General features: G+C 41.3%; 3 protein-coding genes across 6 annotated transcripts in view; 2 read left to right on the top strand and 1 right to left on the bottom strand.

Annotated features, from left to right (window-relative positions):
- Positions 1-718: 718 nt before the first annotated feature.
- On the top strand, positions 719-3400 carry LOC145548071 (trace amine-associated receptor 13c-like). Its single transcript, XM_081598587.1, has 3 exons — positions 719-1006; positions 1082-1096; positions 1243-3400. Exons 1-3 carry the CDS (start codon positions 813-815, stop codon positions 2060-2062), a joined length of 1029 nt encoding a protein of 342 aa, XP_081454713.1. The 5' UTR covers positions 719-812; the 3' UTR covers positions 2063-3400.
- Positions 3401-3513: 113 nt separating this feature from the next.
- Positions 3514-10704, top strand: LOC103482246 (uncharacterized). Its single transcript, XM_081598567.1, has 10 exons — positions 3514-3675; positions 5652-6085; positions 6162-6296; positions 6688-6896; positions 7264-7425; positions 7926-8013; positions 8254-8459; positions 8556-8642; positions 9242-9320; positions 10273-10704. The coding sequence occupies exons 2-10, from the start codon at positions 5665-5667 to the stop codon at positions 10527-10529; spliced, it is 1644 nt and encodes a 547-aa protein (XP_081454693.1). The 5' UTR covers positions 3514-3675; positions 5652-5664; the 3' UTR covers positions 10530-10704.
- Positions 10551-20571, bottom strand: part of fer1l6 (fer-1 like family member 6) — a 25864-nt gene continuing 15843 nt past the window's right edge. For 2 of the 4 annotated variants that reach the window (XM_081598547.1, XM_081598550.1), the window contains exons 32-45: positions 19836-19880; positions 19288-19385; positions 18717-18845; positions 18495-18635; positions 18296-18423; positions 18052-18222; positions 17089-17243; positions 15811-15953; positions 14126-14214; positions 13944-14042; positions 13395-13515; positions 13155-13275; positions 12678-13077; positions 10551-11588 (exon numbers count right to left, since the gene is read on the bottom strand). In XM_081598547.1, coding sequence (XP_081454673.1) covers positions 11408-11588; positions 12678-13077; positions 13155-13275; positions 13395-13515; positions 13944-14042; positions 14126-14214; positions 15811-15953; positions 17089-17243; positions 18052-18222; positions 18296-18423; positions 18495-18635; positions 18717-18845; positions 19288-19385; positions 19836-19880 — 2021 coding nt within the window. In that variant the 3' untranslated portion in view covers positions 10551-11407. The remainder of the gene's footprint in view (positions 11589-12677; positions 13078-13154; positions 13276-13394; positions 13516-13943; positions 14043-14125; positions 14215-15810; positions 15954-17088; positions 17244-18051; positions 18223-18295; positions 18424-18494; positions 18636-18716; positions 18846-19287; positions 19386-19835; positions 19881-20571) is intronic. The other 2 variants (XM_081598559.1, XM_081598554.1) reach the window with 2 other exon arrangements.

Below are 20571 nucleotides of genomic sequence, written 5' to 3'. Positions count from 1 at the left end.
TTATACCATACCTGATGAACTTTTCCATATTTTGTCACATTACATCACAAACATAAAAACATTTCATGGAAATTCAATGTGAATTTAATTTGCAGCTAGAATTGCAGGTTTTAATTTTTAAGTATTGACTCAGGGGGACTGAATCGTTTTGCACAACGCACTTTTCAGTTTGTATTAGTAAAAATTATTTTTAGTTTTATTTAACTTTCATTCTACTTCACACTTGTATATTAATGTTTTACCCATTGAACTTAGGAAAACTTCAAAGGGCATGGATACTTTGGCAAACCACTGTAGTAATACTCTGTCAACATCTAACATTAAATATGGGCGTAGCAAATTTTCCATCATGTTTCCTTATGAGATTCTTTCTTTTGATGCCATGCATGTTTCCCGTTAAATCTCCTCCATAACGTACTTTCTGTGTACCATTTGGTGAAATCATCAGGTTTTTTTTCAGTTCCTTGTGTCACTTTTCTTCATTTGCTAGTTCTGTTGTAAATGCTCACCTTCAAAGGGAGACTTCTGTTCTCCTGTTTGTACTTGGTTTCAACTCCAATTATTTCCAGCTTCAACCAAACAAAGCACATTTATTAACTTAATACATTGCAGTTCAAGGTTATGGTCAAAAACTAACTAAATTAGTTAGTTTTTTATGATTGCTTGCATTGTCTGCAGTGATTGCATCATACACTATATTTAGAAAGAGGAGGACAGAAATAGAGGAAAAGGGATCCTGTTCTATAAGGCAGTATTTAGTCAGACGGTCAGCAGACCACAGAAGCAGCTCAGCTGCTGCTTTCTCTCTGACGATGGAGGCTTTGAGTGAAGCTGGGCTGTGCTTTCCACAGCTAATCAACACTTCCTGCAGAAGGCCCCAGCACTTTCCTTCTGAGAACGTTTTGCTTTACATTGTGCTGTCCTGCGTGTCTTTACTGACTGTGACTCTCAACTTGCTGGTCATCGTCTCTATCTCCAACTTCAGGCATTATCATAAACTGAAATAGTGAATTACTGTGTATATTGTTTCCTGCTCATTGTGTTGTCATCAGTTGGTTCATTACTGAATGGAACTATATAGTGTTTTGGGGTATTTGTCCTTTTTCTAGACCATTATACCAACATTTACTGCAGCTGAAGTGTAGTTCTGTTTTGTTTTGTGGTGTATGTCTCCTTACTGTACATTCTGTATCACTTGTTGAAGTTATTGTTGTGCTGATTTCTGCTTTTCTTTTCTTCCAGGCAGCTCCACACTCCCACCAACCTGTTCCTCCTTTCTCTTGCTGTCTCAGACTTCCTTGTCGGACTGCTGCTGATGCCCATTAGAATCCTGCTGACTGGAGGCTGCTGGCTTTTGGGAAGCCTCATGTGTGCTCTCTTTAACTACACCTCTTTTCTCCTTACATCTGCCTCAGTAGGAAACATGGTGCTCATATCTGTTGACCGATATATAGCCATCTGTGACCCTTTGAGTTACCATGTTAAAGTGACGCAAAGCAGAGTTCAAATCTGTATCTGTCTATGTTGGGGCTGCTCTGCATTTTACAATGGTGTGATTATGAAGGACCATTTGAAAGATCCAGACAGATTTAACTCCTGTTATGGGGAGTGTGTACTTTTGATTGATTTTCTAGTAGGAACATTTGATGTCGTACTCACTTTTTTTGCTCCTATTACAGTTATTCTAGTTCTGTACATGAGAGTGTTTGTGGTGGCTGTGTCTCAGGCTCGGGCCATGAGGTCTCAGACTGCAGCTGTCAGAATACAAGGTTCAGTTCGCATAACTGCTAAGAAGTCTGAGAGAAAAGCAGCAACAGCTGTTGGTGTTGTTGTAATTGTGTTTATTCTTAGCTTCTGTCCTTATTTCTATCCAACTTTGGCAGGAGTGAATTTTTCATACAATGAATTTCTTTTAGCATTTAGTATCTGGTTATTTTATTTGAACTCATGCCTGAATCCACTTATCTACGCTCTTTTCTATCCATGGTTTAGGAAGTCTATTAAATTAATTGTAACACTACAAATCTTGCAGCCCAGCTCCTGTGACATTAACATACTGTAGATATATGAGCTGCAAATTAACTGACAAAATGTTGCTGTTCATATTTTTGAATGAATTGAAGAAGAAATTACAAAACACGCTAACAGTAAGTTATATTCAAATTCACATTAGACTTTTTGGACAGATCGTCTATGTAGAAAATGTATGATACTTTTAAAAATTTGTTTCATTTTGTTGTTGCACAGTGGTGCAGTTGGCAGCACTGTTGCCTTGCAGCAAGAAGGTTCTGGGTTTGATTCCCAGCCCGGGGTCTTTCTGCATTGAGTTTTCATGGTTGTTTGTCGACATGTCCAGCGTGTACCCTGCCTCCTGCATGAACTGTTTTGTGTGTGTGTATGTGTGTGAAAAACATAAAGAAAGTACAATGTGCCATAAAGGGATCAGGACTGTTGTGCAATACGGATTGCAGAAATGTTTGACATATGTAACCATTATGAGTTATGATCATTAAATTATTTATGAAAGTATTAATAGCTTAAGAGATTTTTATTTTTAGTCAAACACGTCAAGGTACCAGGTGATTATCAGGAATCATTGGCCATCCACAGTCAGTCTCTCAGGAAATATTCCTAATGCTGTGTTTTCATGATTTCAGAGCGTTTTAAGGCCCACATGTATGGAGAGCCATTTCAGCCAAAATTAACACAGATGCATTCAAGGACAGACAGTCCTAAGATTCTACCAGCCAGGTATGGTTGATCACTAGGTAATATAATTTTATTTATATAGCACATTTTCAGCAACAAGGCAATTCAAATGCTAGGCACTGAATGGTTGTCCAAAAGGTCCTAAAAAGAAACAGCATACAAATTACTTGATTACTGCCAAGTGTGGAAGGTGCAGCAGGTGGATTATACCCACCCACCCCCCAGCAGAGGTGGTGAATTTTACAAACAGGCAGTAAGGCGCACCTGAATGACTGTCATTGGAGATTTTAGGATTTACACATAGCCAAAATGTTGCATGAATGAGTCAAACCAACACCATGGGTATGTTTGATGAGGGAATGACAGAAAGAGATGCTCACATTTCTGGCTCAGACAGATTATTCCTTTTCCTCAGAGTGATATGTGTCTGTTTGTCTAGTAGCCGTTGCACTGCAGCTCAGTAGATTTTTTTCTTGTGCCATGTGTCTAGTTCCACTCTGAAGTAGGCAGCATGGATATAAGTAAAGAGGTTTTATTTTGCTTTTCTGGTGGACTGGGTTTCTGAAGGAGCAGCAGCTCAGTGGTTAATGTGTTTTTTTTTGTTGTTTTTTTTTTTAATAACAGGCTGAGTTTGAAAAGAAGAAGAGGGTGAGTGGCGCTTTGCCAGCTGGAGGTGAGGGAAATGATCCGCAGGGAGGCGAGGAGTAGATGTTACAATCTTGGTCCACGCTTCTTACCAGCTGGTGGCGGTAGTACACCATTCGGTTGTTACCACATACTTACATACCACAAGAAGAAAAAAACAAGCGAGAAGAAGAATCTTTTGCATAACAGCTGATGCATTGCTATATCATTTTTTTAAAGCTGTCTTTCATTTATTTACGATGCTTTTAGACTAAATAAATGTTAGTGTAAGGCAGTGATTGATTAGAAGCGATAGAGCCTCTTGGTGTGAGAATATTGACGGTAAGTAAAGCTGTCGCCATTAGAAACAGAGGAAGCTTGTTTAGCTGTGAGGAGCTCTAACGTAAAGGAATTTGGAAAGAAGATTTATTTATAGCTGCCATTACTTAATTTCAAAATTGCAAATATGTTTGCAGTCTGAGACTTTTAACATATTTACGACTGAAAACTTATTTATAGATACGGTCCATAAATAATTCATAAATTATCCATAAATAAGTTTGCAGTTACAAAGGCATAAATAAGCGCAGACAGTATTCTTTGTAAAGGTGGGTTTCCTTACGGAATGGTGACGCTTCCGGGACGCAGAAATTGAACATTTCTCACCGAATTGAAACGAGCAGCTCTCTCCATGTCAACACGCCTTTAACTAGCCTGTTAACTATCGGGCTGAATATCGAAAAACGCCGGCTGCAATTATCCAAAAGCACAAATAATAAAGTTGTCAAGTATTTAAGATGAATAATAACTTTCTCTCAATGTCTATTATTCAGAATTTCTTCATTTTGTAACAAACTACAATCCCTTTCTGCCTGGAACTTTTTTTTTTATCGTAGTACACAAAATTATTTACGTTTTTGCTTTCAGCTACTGATATATGTTATTTGATTTTTGCTCAAAAACAAATTTTGTTGGGGTTCAATTCGGAGACATCAGGGATAATTTGGAATAATGTTTTATTGATAATGCTACTGCTAAATAAGCTTTTGTAATTAATTTGCAACAAGTCTAATCCCTTTGTGGTTCATCCTACTGTATTTCAAATGCTGATAGAAATATTCTGTTAAAACTCAACGGGATGCCATTCAGACTCTGACCGCCAGATGGCATTAAAGACCTTAACTACATTTAGAGCAGGAGCAGTTTTGGATCATTTGACCACAATTTTCAAATTCAATCTCAGTAAGTAAAGATTGATTTTAGAGCATTTTTCATTGCAAGGTGCTTTAATATGCAAAATAAAACTAATGTATATGATAACAATTACAAAGACCCTTCTTCTTCTTCTGACGTTATCTGAATCAGTCATCCTTACCAGTAATAATTTGGTCATAAGTTTGTAATTTAATGATAAGCGAGGAAGTACCAATAAATGAACTAGTGATTAAAATCAGCGAACAATTTATTGATTACCTCTGACTATTGAGCAGAAGATGAAACACCTAAACAATGATAGTTATTTCAGTTTAATAAAAACATACCTTTTTACCTCATTTAAAAAGTAAAAGTTTTATTTTGATTAGAGTTGTTGGTTGGGAACAAATACCTTGTATTTGGAAATAATCTTAATTTGACTTTGGTTCCACTTTGCTCCCAATAGAAAGCCATTTTAAATATAGGTGGTTATTTAAAGGAGAAATTAAAACACCTTCTGAGTCCTATAGAATAGCGATATCAATATTTTTTTATCAGGAGAATTGTGTGCAAATTTATCACAGTTTTCAATCAATCTTTTTTTTTTGCAAAATGAGGTGTTTTGGATAAGAACCAAGCTCATTTGTCCTCAGAAGGAGATCCTTTCTCACTTATTGGAATCGTTTCTAGATTTCTGAAATCTGCGTATTTGTTTTCCGCTGTATGAGTAGTGGGGATGCACCGATAAATCCGTCCTGATTTCTTAATTTTGGTTGATCGGCAGTCAAGCTAATACTTATTACATTGTTATTGACATAATCTACCTCCATGTAGGTCTGAAAATCAGCCTCTGTCCCCTTTTGCTCTGCTGTAATAGAGGGCTGACCGGCTGACCTGCCCACCAGGTCACTTCTGCACATCTGCATTAAGAATAGTCACCCCACTGTTTTCAATGAAAAATCTGTATTGGCTTTTTAAAGATTTGTAATCATCCAGAAAACTGCAGTCCCAATGAGTAGACAGCCACCAAGATTACCTCAGTTATTATTTTACTTCACATGCATTCATTTTATTTAACCGATGTAAACATTTTCTTTCTCCTCTAAACTGCTGTTTGCATGCAGGTAACCCTTTCAGATGGATGTGAGCATAGCCGTGTCTCTGATCCGGGGTCAGATGGGCACGGTGGTGGAGCGAGCAGTGAACACGGCGGTGGAGACGGTGCTGGCCGAGATGCTCAAAGTGGTTGGTGTGAAGTTCGAGGAGCTGAAGGCTCAGGTGGTGGTGATGAAGAGGGACGTGATGGCGCTGCAGAGGGAGAAGGCCCTGAAGGAGAAGGAGAACGACAACATCCGAGCTAAGCTGCGCTACACCGAGCTGAAGCTCAAGTACTACAGGCAGGGAGTGGAGGAGGAGCTGCAGCAGAGGGCGTCGGCCTCCGCGCTGATCCACATCCAGCCGCCCGCCTTCACCCGCGTGCAGAGGGGCAAGGTAGAGCTGCCTGTGCCCTGTCCAGCTCACAAATCTGCGGAGGAAGTACTGTTCAGCAGCAGCCAAGGTGTGAACGTGCGGTGTGTGTACGTTTTGCCTCAGCGCCTTCAGAGTCTCATCGCTGGCTTCTGTTTTGTTCCCAGAATGCACCTCGTCAGATAGCACAAGCAGACGAGCAGTCAGAGTTTGCTGTCCTTCAGACGCGACGAGCTCCGACTCATCGGACCTGCTGCTTCCACTCACACTCACCGTGGGCGAGTCTGTGGACAGCAGCGCAGGTATAGGCAGGCCTGGCACGATAACAAATTTTGCTGGACGATAAATTGTCCCAGAACTTATTGCGATAAACGATAATATTGTTTTGAGACCATTTTCAAGCCGTATACTAGAAATAATGGGATAATAATGCAAGAACACATTCTCGAGGATCAACAAACTATAAGTTCTAATCAACATCTAAACAGTGGAACTGGAAGACATTTGACAACAGAAACAACAAAAAATGAATAAGATAATCTTTCAAACGGGAAAGTTGAGACCAAAACACCAGACTGAAGATTTTTATCATTCAGTTTTTGGTAAAAAAAACCTATAGTTTCTCTGAGGTGAGCTGAAGTTTGTCTAATGGTCAGACAGGTTCCGGACTAAAACCTCTTGTTTCTCATGCAGTTTTATTTCATCACTCGGTGCATGATGGACCTCAGAGGGAGGATGTGGACCAGGTGGAATGGGCCATCACCATGCAGCCTCCAGCAGAACGATGTGCCGAGGCTCCTGATTCCATTAGGACCCTGACGCTGTTGTCAGGGCAACAGCCAGCGCCTGTCGCACTGTCCCTAGATGTTGACAGCTCCATGCTGCCCCCTTCTGTTCCAGAGGTGACACCACACATCCAGTAATTAGCTCATGTTTTGTTTTTAAGCTGGACAGGAAAAGGTTTACCTTGGATTGAAACCAGATTTTTACATCTATAAGAAGAGATGTGGCCTTTTTTTAAGTGTTGCTAATCAGGTTTGTATCAGTATATCAACCTGATTATATGTACAATTATTCATAGAGAAAAGGTGCCACAAAATCCCTGATTCAGTGTTGCAGGTGTGCTTTGTTTCACCTGAGTCTGAAGTGTTCTGCTCGGATCATTGTTTTTGATCATACTGCTAAATTACAGTACATTATTCACAGAAATACTTTAGGATTCAAATTAGAATCTCGAAATATTCCCGAGATGGTGCTGATTGTCTTCAGGTGAAGCAGGAGGTCCAGCCGTCGCAAAAAGAAGAAGAGGAGGATGTAGAGGAGGAGGAGGAAGTGATCTGTATTAAGGAGGAGCCAGCAGAGGAACAGGAAGTAATGGCCACCTTGCTGCTGGACTGCCAGACGCAGCGCGGTCCAGCCCCACAGCCAGAGGTGACCAGTAGTCCCTGCTCGCCTATTCACTGTCGTGGAGGAAATACTTTCCAAATCCAAATTTAATTTACATTCCGCAGCTGTAGCGCCGGCTGTGTTAGAAATCATCCTGCTTTAGTTTTAGGTTGACACAGTCATGCTTTGGGATTCCATGATCACAAATTTTCTGTAACTTAACAACATGTAGCGCCGTTTGTAGGAACACCCCCTCCAACTGCTTACAAAGCTGTGGGAAGGTGATGGGAGGGGATTATGGGATGTGGGTAGAAGGACTAACTCTAATTCAAAGTTTGCCCCTTTGTGGTAACACTATGTACTGCAGCAGGAAGTACATTTGGAAATAAATACCAATAATCACGTTCATTCCTGGTGATGATGATGTCGCCATCTGAGGTCAGTGCCGCCACATTAACACACAGACGTCCTCAGATGCGGTCCTTCGTCACCAGAGTGGAAAACAGTCAGCAGGATGTAGATTCTTTTTCTTTCTGCTCCTGCAGACCCAAAGGCTGGCGGCCGAGCCAACACGACCGTCAGCAGGTCAGATCCACCTTGGTTCCGATTTCAGCCCAGCTGGATCCTGCATCTGTGAGTAGATCTGTGTGTGTGTGTGGGTGTGTGTGTGTGTGTGTGTGTGTGTGTGCGTGTGTGTGTTTTGATTAGATTAAATGTATTGTCACTGCACAGTAAGCAGGACAACAAAAATAATAGCTCCGCTTTGCTTAGGGTATTTATAAACAGTCAGAACACATAAGACTAGACAGAAGTATGATCTGTAAAACAATAATCTTCCATAATGGGATGAAAGTGTTGTGTGTTCCCTCTCAGATGCTCTGCCTCAGTTGGCCGGCTCCCTGCCCTCCGCTGCAGTCTTGCAGCCCGGCGTTCTGCCCCGCCAGGCGGTGCGACCCTGGACCAAAGACCTGAGTCTGTACGAAGAATACAAACTGCGGCGGAACGAGTTGCGGAGGAGAAACCTCAACAGACGGCGGGAGCTGGAGAAAAGCTTGCCTCAGCCGCTGCTGGCAGACCTGGTCGGTTAGCTTTTGAATCCTGGGACAAATATGTTTTTTTTTTTTTAATGCTCTGGAAACGTTGTACCGGGTTTTGATGAGGACGTGTCGTTGAAGGTGCGTGAGCGGCGAGAGAAGACCAGGCTGAGGGTAGCCAGGTGGAGAGCCAAGAGGAAACTCCAGGCCTGTCTGAGCCAGACTCAGGTTAGTCCAAACTGGCTTCTTACGCTGCGACACATCAGCCGTCCTGCGCACAAACAAACTTCTAAATATGTATTTGTTTATACCGTTTCCAGATTTTGATGTGTGTGTCCCTAACATTTATTTGATTTTTATCAAACCTTTAAAGCCCCATCAAAGTACATGCTCTATTGATTTAATGGAGAATTAAAAAAAATTATATATATCCCACCTACTGATGCTGTAGGGCCGATTGGTTCCAGTCTGGATAGTTAGTTGCTGCTTCTCCTATCATTCCTATAGAGAACAACAAACTGATAGGTGGACATTGAATCATTTCACCAATTTCTCTTTCATGATGTCTAACTTCAAGCTTTAAAAAAAATCCTTCAATAAAGAACAGCTTGTGGCAAACACATTAATATCCATACTGTTCTGAATTGTTCTCATAAGCTGTATTGTTACAGGTTATGGTATTTTGCAGAACAGGGTTTCACAGTATTGTGTAAAAGAAAAATAAAAGGGCAAAAACATTCGTTCCTGGGGCAGTGCTTTTTTTTTTCTCTGAACAGGAAACGTAAATCAAGATGCAATAATAATTCCATGTTTTGTTTCTTTGTCAGGCTCCAGGGGGCGCTGCAGTTCTCTCTCAGGCTGGTGTTTCTGTCAGCAGGCAGCATCAGCAGCACAGCGCCCCTCGTGGTAAGATGAGACATGATTACACTTTTATTGCAGATACAGAGGAAGCAGACTATCTCCAATAGTCTGCTTCCACTATGAATGCTTTTTACACTTCTACATCCACTTAGATCAGGATTTTAAATATTTGGCAATGTGTACTGACATAACAAATGAACAAATCAGTCTTCTTAGGGTTGTGTTTGTGATTTTTTTTTTTTTGCTATTAAAATCTATGTTTTTGTGGCTCTACTGCAGAAATATTTGCTAAGAATTTTGCCATATTTTTTCCTCATTAAACCCTTTTCAAAATCTACACACAGAAGAAAAATAAAAAGTAGGAGATAGATTGGACACACAAAGTATTTTTCTTCTCTAAAGAACTTAAATAGCTCAGTTTTTGTTTCTCTTCACATCATTCAGGGACTATTACATGACATCAAGTAGGGAAAAGTATGTCTGTGTAAAAAATGAACAAAGCAGATTTCATCTGGCGACGTTTTTTTTTTTTTATCCCCTTAGATGGAACATCACTTTAAAACCCTCTAAGCTCCTTTTTAATACATGTCCATGCATGACAATTAGCAGTTAAATGTTACCTGTGACAGTAATTCAGAGGTGAACTGAGAGATTATATTAACATATCATTCAAGGATTGTAACTTCAACAAAATTCTCAAAAACCTTTCACCTCTTCCTGCTAGAATTTAACATTACTGAATATAAAACTTTGTTTATGCTGTCAGGCAAGCCTTTGACCTTTGAGTCAAGTAGAATGGATCGTTTGAACATAGTTCTAACATATAGTAGATATAAATTTAGTAAGCAAATTACTAATGGCAGAAAAGTGATCGCTAACAGACCATGCTGCACCACTTTGGCTGCATGAGGAGCAGAAGCAGTTTGGTGACATTTGTCTGCAGGATTGTGTCCTGGTGAAGCGTTGGACACACATCGGCTCTCATCTTGCGTTTCAGCTTCCAGCAACCAGCAGAGACAGAACTCAGCATCTCCTCACACCAGCAGCTTCCTCAGCGCCGCGTCTGGAAACTCCATTCCCGCCATCCTGCCGGCCGTTCCTTCCTCCTCCCTGATCCTGCGGGGCCCCAACGTGGCCCCGCACGAGCACACTGTGACATCATCATCATCATCTTCCTCCTCCTCCTCCTCCTATGATCACGTCAGCCAGTCACCGCGGGCCATGTCACTGACAGACGTTCATATGTTACAGTGAACTTCATGTAGAACACAGCAGTCGGCATGCTAGCATGGAGTTTATTTTAGAGCAAAAAAAAAAGCACCTTAACCACATACAAAACGAAAGAATAAAGCACAGGTTGTAAAATGCTACAAGTACAATCTGTGAGTCAAAGTATGTTAAATAATGCATTAAATGAAAATGTTCCTAATCTGTTTTTTTTTTTTTTTTTTTTTTTTACAATACAGTGAATCATGGGATGCATTATTCAAAGTATCATTAATGTTACTCTACATCAGGGATGCTCAACTCCAGTCCTCCAGAGCTACCAGGATGCAACTTTCAGATGCATCCCTGCTCCAACACACCTGAATCAAATGAATGTCTCGTTACCAGGCCTGTTCAGAGCCGAGTGGCTGCTGGTGAGGGAATTCAGCCATTTGATCCTGGTCTGGTGGAGTAAGGATGCATCTAAAAGCTGCAGGACGGTGGCTCCAGAGGACTGGACCTGAGCACTCCTGCTCTACATACTTAGTGTTGATGTAATAAAAAAGTTAATTCCAATAAATATTGTTTTCCTTCTCTGTGTTCATTTCAAAAGCTTTCCCAGTGCAAACCAGTGTTGTTGTTATTATTCACCGCAATGTGGAGTTGGTTTGTACAAAACACGGAGTCGGAACACAAAAAGCAGGGCTCGTTCATTTTACCTGAGCATGACGGCTCCTTGTCATGATACTCTGAAGGTTCTGTCCTGTCCTGGCCTGAGTTGTTTGCTAGACTACATCAGCAGTCAAATAGGTTGTCTTTTTTGCCTCTGGGTGTTTGAGACATTAGTTCACATTTTTACATCACACAAGTCAGACTGACGGGGCTGAATGTTTGCCTATGGCTCCTCCAAGTAAATGTGTTTTCCGTTATCCGTTGATAATCTTCTGAGAGATGGCTCCTGGCAGCGTGTAGAACAGCAGGGCCAGGAACAGCACAGTGATCAGCAGGACCAGGGCGATGATGATGTACTTCTTGTAGTTGCGCCACACCAGGTGGAAAAAACACTTGAAAGGGTTGACAAACCAGGAGAAGGACGTGTCGGGACGGCTGGAGGACAAACACACTCGGTTTAGTGGTCAGTGTTTCTGACTGTGCTCCTCTCTGTTGTCTACAGCAGATGTAGAAACAGCAGCGAGGTTTGATTTTTCTACCGCTGAGTCTCAATGAAATAGAAGGACATCAAACAGTTAACCGGATGCCGACTGACGGTCACAAATGAAGCCGGTGGTTTCATAGCACAAAGGTGTGGCAGAGAAAGTTTCAAAATTATTTGAAGCAATTAGGCTTTACAATGCTTAAGTCTGAGTTACTTAATTCTAATTTACTCTACTCATTTATAGTTTATTTGTAGATTAACATATTTGCATGTGCATGCCTTTTATTTATTTACATTGAGTTATATTGAATTACCTCATCAATCTTAGGTATATATATATATGTATATTATAAACTATTTTTCTTATGGTTATTATTGTATAATTAATATTTAATACCTTAGATGTAGTAGCGTGTCAACAAATAAGCAATTTCTTCTTGGGGATCAATAAAGTCTATTTTATAAAAGCAGCATGGAGGTTGGTTGTTGTAGATTATAAGTAATCCAGAGCATAATCATTAATATTCCAATGGAAGGAAAGTTGATTTCTTGCTTGTTGAAGACATTTTGCCTCATCCAAAAATGTTTCTTAAGTTCTAATAATTTTAATAAGCACCTTGGTGCAATTATTTTATTATTATTATTATTATTATTATTATTATTATTATTATTATTATTATTATTATTTATTATATTTCAGTCCTGAGAGGATGATTGGTTTGGGGTCAGTTTTGCTGAATCAGTCAGTCCCACTAAAGGTCACCTGAAGCAGCAGACAGCTTCAGCAGCACCTGACCAAGTTCAACATGGGGTTGGTAGTTTGAGTCTGTTTGGTCTGTGAGTGTTTCCAATCTTGTATCCGTCAGACAAAAAACTAAACTTGTACGTCTTGTCTTGTAGAATGCTTAGGTGTTTTTGTATTTAAATGTCATATGGACTTTTACAGGCAAGAATTAAACTATTAAGTATTTTTTTTGTTTTGCCAAATTCTCAAATCCAGTTTTGTCGAACGAGCACACGGCCTTCATTATCACTCTTACTTTGGTTTGGGCAGTGGCTCCGGCTCCTTCCGCGCTTTGCCAACAGGATTCTTCTCAGCCTCTTCAGTCGTCACCAGGTGGAACTCTGCCTCCACTTTTCCCTGCAGGATTTCCAAGTAAATGGTGAGCAGTTCTGGACCGTCTGTTGATTTCTGTGTGTGTGTGTGTGTGTGTGTGTGCGTGTGTGTGTGTGTGTGTGTGTGTGTGTGTGTGTGCGTGTGTGTGTGTGTGTGTGTGGGTACCGTGAGCTCTCCAGACTTGCTGAAAGGCCACCAGCCTCGAGCTCTCTTCTGCTGGAAGATGGAGATTCTGTCTGTCACTTCTGTCAACATGTCAGCCTTACACGACTTGGCTGTTTTTGCTCCACGGGGAAATGTATGGAGGTCCAACTCCAGCGTGCCTGAATGCACACAACCAAACACATGAGACAAGCACACACACACACACACATGTGGAGAAATGGTCATACACACCCACCTAGGAAGTCATCAGAGGAGAGCGTTTCAAAGTCCCAGACCTGCAGGATTAGGATGGCAGGAAGCTTCTGCTCCGTTTTGTCCAGAGAGAATATGTGCTCCCTCTTCTTCACCACCACCACCTGAGGAAGAAACCAGGTACAGACCTCTAGAACTCCACAACTCCTGGTATAAAACATCATCATCCGCGTCCTGTCATGGTTCGTTATGTGTGTGTGAGTGTGTGTGTGTGTGTGTGTACCTTTTCAGCAGGCAGGTAGCTAAAGGGGAACACAAAGCGCCAGTTGAAGTTTCCCTCTCCAGTCAGAGAGTTATAGTGGACATCGGTTTCCTGGCGGTCATCTTCCAAACCTTTCAGCCAGCTACACACAGAGAGAGAGAAGCTGAGCTCAGGATCAGTAGTTCTACAAGAAAACTAACAATTTGTTGTAAATTAGAAAAAAATACATGAAGCCATGTATGAAAAAGAGCAGAACTCTGAATTAAAAAAAATTCAAAGTCTGTCCTCCTACCAATTTGAGTGGTTGACATGTGTAAAGTGCAATAAAGGAACATGCAAAGTTCTAAAAACTTGACAGCTGATGACCCCAACATGACTGTGAGGGAGATCAGAGCTTCAGGATTTTCATGCATGTTTCACCAGAGGGAGAAGAAATGTCCTTAAGTTCATCAGCTTCTTTTTATATCAGAATATTCTTGTAGAAACTACATTGCTCAACAGGAATTATAAATCTTTAGGAAACAAATTGTTCAAAATAAAGTGATGCAGGGGGAGATGGTGTGTTTGTACCCTTTGATGTAGATGTCGCTGGACTGTTGACCGGTCAGGAAGTTGGTGTCTTCCAGAATCACATCTTCTGTATTCCAGATGATGATTCGCAGTTCGTACCTGTTTACAGATCAATGGGTTAACCTTCCCCATCCCCAGCCCCCTCTGACCAGGTCTGGTGTTAGAAAACAGTCAAAGCTCACCCTTTTGGTTTTCTTGGAGAAATGTCCACTGGGGGTCCTGGATGTGGTAAGTCCATTGGGAACATGTCCACCCACATCTGGACCTGACCCTGCACACAGAAACACACACAGAGAGCTTTGTTTGATGCACTCTTGAATGTTTTTATGACCAAGTCACAGAACTTCAATTGGTTTCAACTCTGAGCTTTAACTAGGCCTTCTTTTTTGAGCCACAGACTTACTGCTATGGCTCAGTGGTTTAAGGAAAGTCCTCCAAGTCTAGACAAAGCAAAGTTTTCCCAGACCAATGATGGCAATGATGATTGGTATTAAGTGCTCCACCGGCTCTCTACTCAGCTTCCCGTCTGCCTCTCATACATCTGATGACTGCAGAAGTCACCCGAGTAGTTCTGCAGATGAAGAGAGTGTGTCTTGTACTGAAAGTCTGGAGTGAAAAGGAGTGGGGAAAGTACAGAACCCTGTGGTGCTCCTGTCCCACTGGCTATCTGGTCAGACAACAACTGAGGTCTGTTTATCAGATATCCATTGACCCAGGGACTGCAGGGTCTGTTTTGGGTTTCTGACTCAGTAAATTGGGATGAGTTGTGTTGAATTTACAGGACAAAAAAACTCCATTATGGATAATCTTTCATAGGTAAGAATAAGAGCAAATGTCCTACACAGCAATAGACCCTTCTCCTGCAGGGTAAGTAGTAGCAAATAGTTGTTAGAATAGCAACAAAGGACTGGCTGACACAGTCTGGACCTGCTGCCTTATTTCAGTTTCAAACATCCATTTATTTCTGTAATATTATAGAGTGGAATATAGAGTAGAAGCTGCAGTCCTTTAAAAGGGATTTTTTTTCAGTATTGTAAATTACCCATTTAAACATGTTTATTGTACTTTTCAGCAATCAGCCAATTACAGTCACAGTCAAACTTGGTTTTAGACCTCACAGCTCCATTTGACTCAGTAGATCAGATCATTATGACGTCCCAATCAGGAGCAAAGCAATGCTCACATTGCCTCTCTCTAGTTGACTTTATGCTACATTTTCTTCTTCTGAAGTTTTGTTTCTTTTGAAGTGCCTCGAGGCTCCACCGTTTTTGGTCCCATCATTTTCCCTTTGCACGCCAAACATGGCTAAATTACATAAATTACACTCAGATTTACTTACAACTGCACCAACTGAAACCACTAGTATTTGTTTTCTGTTTAATAAACCATCTCTCTTAATCTGAAGAAATGTCTGATGGCATAAACTGTGATGGTCGATTCATGACATCCAGGTTGAGAAGCACATTAATACAGAAATGATACATAGTTTTCTAGGATAGCATTCTTTTATCTCGGTTGAAATCCTATTTTTTCCACCCACTTTTCAAGCCAATCTAACTTGTCAATTGTACTTTAAACTATTGGTGCTAGTGAGACAGCTGGACTATTGCTGACTGAATATTTTCGCCTTTTTGAATAGAATCTTTCATTTGTTTTCTCATGTGCAGCAGCTGGTTTTGCATAAAGTGAATAGCAAATATTTATTTAGAATTTTTTCACATTTTGTCACATCACAACCACAAATCACTGCTTTTTATACGACAGACCAAAACAAAGTAGTGCATAATTGTGATATAAAAACATGTTGAAAAGTGATGTGAATATCAAGCACCCGCATTCTACAAAAAACTCATTTGATTTGATGTACCTGATCCATTCCAGGCCGGGCCTTGTTGTACAGAGTTCTGGTCTCGATGTGTTCTGGTACCAGTTTGCATCCCACAGCTGGGATCTCTGCCCAGCGGTGCAGGACCTTCAGAGACAGGTGCTCATACGACTCCACCGGCTCGTCTACGGCGTGGACAAAAGCACACAATTACATGCACACGGTGGCAGCAGATCTATCGTCCTTTACAACATACTATATTACCAAAAGAATTCACTCACTCATCCAAATGACGGAATTCAGGAATTCTAATCACTTCAACGTCTACAGGCGTATAAAATCCAGCACCTAGGCATGCAGGATGCTTCTAAAGATATTTGGAAATGATTGGATTGACCTCAGGAGCTGAGCGAGTTCCAGCACATGGCATCATGGATTTTGTTGCTACCAAATAACCAGCAGTCAGCTGTTTGGGGTGTTATTACAAAGTGATTGGAAACTTGCCCAGAGTCTTAACCACAACTCAACAGAAGAAATGTGTTACGAATTAGAGAAGACTATGAATCAGGCTATTTTCTCCAACAGCTACATTTAAAAAATTCCCATAAACACATTTGTGGGCCATTTGCAAAGTTCCAAAGCAAACTTTTGACAATGCAATACATCAGAGCAATACTGGTGAAAGATGAGATGCTGGTAAATATTGTGCACAACACCAGGGTGCCTAATGAAGAGGACTTTGTTATGCTAGGTGTAATTGTTTCTTGTGGATTTTTCTTCATAATGTCTTTAGTTGAGACATTTGTCCCCTCTGCTTCTGGATGCTGTGCAGCTGGAAGGATTTTTCCTCTTTCTTTTAACCTACAGACAGCTGTATGGTGCATAACCGTGGCAACGGTACTCATAGAAGTTTTGTTTTTACAACCAGAAGAAGACGATTAGAATCCAAAAAGCTCAAAAACAGTCAAATCTGAACTCTGACCCCAAATCCCAAAGCTGAGCTAAAACAGAGGCTGCAGTAGTTTAATCCATCTCTTCTATCATCATCATGGGTGAGGTTCATATCCAACAACTCCATCTGTCTGCCCGGCTTCTGACCAAACAGCCAGACATGAAAAAAAAAACACATTAAAAGGAAGACTTTGAAGGTACTTGGATTTTATGACTGACAACATTTAAACTTCCTTTGGGATGAATAAAAAACTTTTGAATTGAATGAAAACATTTCTCTTCCAGCGAACACAGCAGCAATTCCTCAAATTCACAGATGACGTCTAAGTCCATCTCAAAACATCCAGAACTTGTGTGAGTCGTCTTTACCGTCGTGCATGTAGAGAGTCTTCCCTGTGAAGACTTTGTCAGCCACGATGATGCGTCCTGGACTGAAATGAGGACCGTCCACTCCGTTGTCTCTGCACATTTTTGCCAGCAGCTCTGATGGCTTCAGGCAGTCTCTCCAGGCATTGTAACCCCCTCTGCGGTCAAAGAGAGGCACTCAGTCACTCACAGCAAGATTTAATTCAGTGACTTGAAAAGGCTTTCAATCATCTTGAACATCCGCCACGTACCGACACATGACCACTGATGTTTTCTGAGGATTTTTACGTGACAGGCCAACACAAAGTAGAACCTTGGGATACATTTTAAAAGTAGCTTAAACGTGACATGCCTTTTGTATTCAGTCAATTTCTAAAACCATCTTTCATTTTAATCACAGCTGAAAGTCTTTCAGATTTATTTTTAGAGCTTACCATATTTATACATCTAATCACTGAGATGTTTGCCCAGTTTTTGCAAAACAGCTGTGGTTGTTAACTGAAGGGTCACTGCAACACATGCATGTGCTTTTGGTCCAAACTGCTTCATTTTGCTCTGGCTGTTTGTTTAGTCACATTGCTGTGTTGGAAAGTGAATGTCCATTCTAGTCTGAGACCTGCTGCAGCGCCTAACAGGTTTTCTTCCTTTCTTCTACTCCTTTCTTCTGATCACTCACTTTTATGACTTCCTTCTTTTATCTCCACCAGAAATATCTGATTTATTAAGTGTGTGGCTAATGGTTGTCCTGTCCATGTATTCTCCTACCTGAGCTGTGCATCTGTGCAGCTCCTCCAGAGTCACCATGGATCTCCTGGTTGCTCTATGGTTAATGTTCTCCCTGCCTGGCCTGTCAGATTAGGTGGACAGCTACATCTCCGTATTTGTACCGTACTCTACTGGGCTCTAGGTAACACTCCGAACTAAACTCCCCCCAGACTGAACACATAGGAAAGCACCTGAACTTACAGACTGTACTCGCTAGGGAGTCCACATGTAGCTCTGTGCCTGCTGTAAAAGCGGTTCTCCAGATCAATGCGAGTCTCTCCAATCAGGTCGTCGCCTCCCACCAGGTCATAGTCATAAATGAGCAACGACAGCAGAGACTCCTGAGGAAACGTGGCCTGCATTTCAAAGGACCTGGAGGAGAGAGCCGTCTCAGAGCACGAATCCACTGGACAACGTTCAGACGTTCAACAGATCAGTCGCGTACCGTCCAAAAACAGGGTTCAGCTGTTTTGGTATGTAGTTATCTCTGTCTTTGATTTCATTTTTCCCAAGGCGAAGAAAAATGTAAGGGTCGGCCTTCCCATCTGGGTCGGCTGGATGCAGGTTGGATGCCTGGGGAGACGGCAGGGATCTAAAGCTCTATGTCATTTAAAAAACAAAGAGCAGAACGGAGCTGGACTCACAGAGACGATGTAAACCCGGATGAGAACTTGGACTGAAGTGTTTGGGGGGATTCCTCTGTTCACCCTGTAGTGGCCTGTGTCCACGACATCTTCCCCATCCTCTTCGTCTTCATCACTTAGCTTATAGAGGCAGAATCGACCCTAAATGAGCAGAATAAAAAATAAATAGATTAACATGTATTTTAATCCATGTCTCACAGCAGCACCTGTAGAGGAACTCACCTTAAACTTCCCAACAAACCTCTCATCAGACGTACCCTCGTCCTCATTGGCCTTCCCCCTGAACAGCTCGTATGTGCTGACCCAATCATCAAATGGACCAAACTCTGCCTCCAGCTCTTTACTGTACAGCTGCACAGACCAGATCACAACCACAAACGGTAAGAAAGAAACCTACGGTTTTATGTTTCAGGACCTGAAATCTATTATTATACACAAACCAACAGACAGAGGAACAGTTTTTACCCAGCATTCAACAGGGCAATGTCGAATGCTGCCAAGTGGTCAATTTGACCTTGTCCAGTTTTTTATGTCTCTTAGTTTTCCGTTATTTTTTTAATCAATGTTTCATTGTTACAATAACAACAAAGACTAAAAAGAGGTGTTTTTGAGGTGTTTATGTGCTGCTCAGATACATGCACTATGCATTCAAATTCAATGGAACAAAAAACTTTTATTTCTATTGATGACCTAGTATTGTGTTAAAAAAGTTTTCTTTGGTATATTGTAAGTTTATTGGTATTCTAAGCATAAACTAAAGACTAACTTGGTGCTTATGTCCTTGGTGTTTTACCTTAAGTGTTGCGATTTTAGTAGGCAAGACATAGCTGAGCTCCAGTGTCTCCTTTCCTTTCTGTTTCTTCTTCTTGTCTCCATCTGATTGGCTGCTGACTGTGGCAGAGCACACAGGATGTGTTGGGTGACAAACACTGACGCAGAACACAGCAACACACACGACGACGTGCACACATGCATAAAGCCTCATTCACAGACTTGCCAGTCATGTGTCAGAGTTTACACAATCCACCGCCACTGTTCAAGTGGAAGAACAAACCAGTTTTTTTTTTTAATTCATCATGTGCACAACTCTGCCCACATGCAGATTGTTCAGTGACAGAACCACATCCAGTACATTCACATTCATAGTGCAACGGCCAAAGGCCTTGGGTGTCTACATGTGTCTGCAGCGGTACCATGGAAACCAAAAAGATTCAGTCAGTCCCCAAATCCTGCAGATGTCATTCAGTGACCAAGCAGAAGATTTCTCCCCAGGAAGTGAACAAAGCCAGATGCTGGATATGCATAACAAGAACTCCTCCTACTGCACGTCTAAGTCCTTACCCAGAGAGTCTACTCCATCGCTGAGCAAGCTGTGGTATGGTGAAGCTGCAATGCACAACAGTGTGGGTCAGGGGACCTCATCAGATATCATGAGGTTAAAAATATGATATTCTAAATGAAACCGTGTCATTGAAGAAATGCTTCCATTCATTTTTTTTGTTGTTATTCTTAAATGATCCAAAATGTGTAGCCTCTCTAGTCTCTTGGCTGCTGCTGAGGAAATGAGCTTGTGAAGCAGTAAAACGTCATTTAAAGCTGCAGAATGGAACTTTTATCATTTTATTTACATATTTATTTACATATTTTTGCTGAAACTGACAGTTTCTTATTAAATTATGTTTTACTATGTTCTGGCCGGATAATTATTTGTGTTATGCAACGCTGAGCCGTTGATGAATGCTAACGTGCAATTAGCAGCTGTGGAGAGAGAAGAGCCCTCATTAAAATCATACCTGGAGTGTTGATTTGATTATTTCATGCATGGTTTAGAAATCCTTGAATCTCCTATTTGGGTTTGTAAAACTCTCGGGAGAATCAAGCACCACTTTCCACATTGCAGCTCCTCCTGGGAACTGCAGCTTCCAAGGCAAGCTTTCACCTTACAGAGTCCACCTCCCTCCCAACTCACCCACTCAGCTCCTTCAAACTAGCAGCAGCAGCGATTAGCAAACACCGGGTGGAACCGCACATCTGCAGGGCTCATTCTGTGAACCTCATTCCAGTGCTCCCACAAACG

Source organism: Poecilia reticulata, chromosome 2, assembly GCF_904066995.2.
Source record: "Poecilia reticulata chromosome 2, P_reticulata-male-v2, whole genome shotgun sequence".
Lineage (NCBI taxonomy): Eukaryota > Metazoa > Chordata > Actinopteri > Cyprinodontiformes > Poeciliidae > Poecilia > Poecilia reticulata.
The sequence above is the reverse complement of the archived record's forward strand: the minus strand, read 5'-3'. Positions and strand labels throughout refer to the sequence as shown.

What these genes read in the sequence shown, in the direction of transcription:
- LOC145548071 (XM_081598587.1), top strand. Translation starts at nt 813, where the DNA reads ATGGAGGCTTTGAGTGAAGCTGGGCTGTGCTTTCCACAGCTAATCAAC.
- LOC103482246 (XM_081598567.1), top strand. Translation starts at nt 5,665, where the DNA reads ATGGATGTGAGCATAGCCGTGTCTCTGATCCGGGGTCAGATGGGCACG. An exon ending in TGCCCCCTTCTGTTCCAGAG is followed by an intron (nt 6,897 to 7,263) that starts GTGACACCACAC and finishes GATTGTCTTCAG; the next exon opens with GTGAAGCAGGAGGTCCAGCC. An exon ending in GTCCAGCCCCACAGCCAGAG is followed by an intron (nt 7,426 to 7,925) that starts GTGACCAGTAGT and finishes CTGCTCCTGCAG; the next exon opens with ACCCAAAGGCTGGCGGCCGA.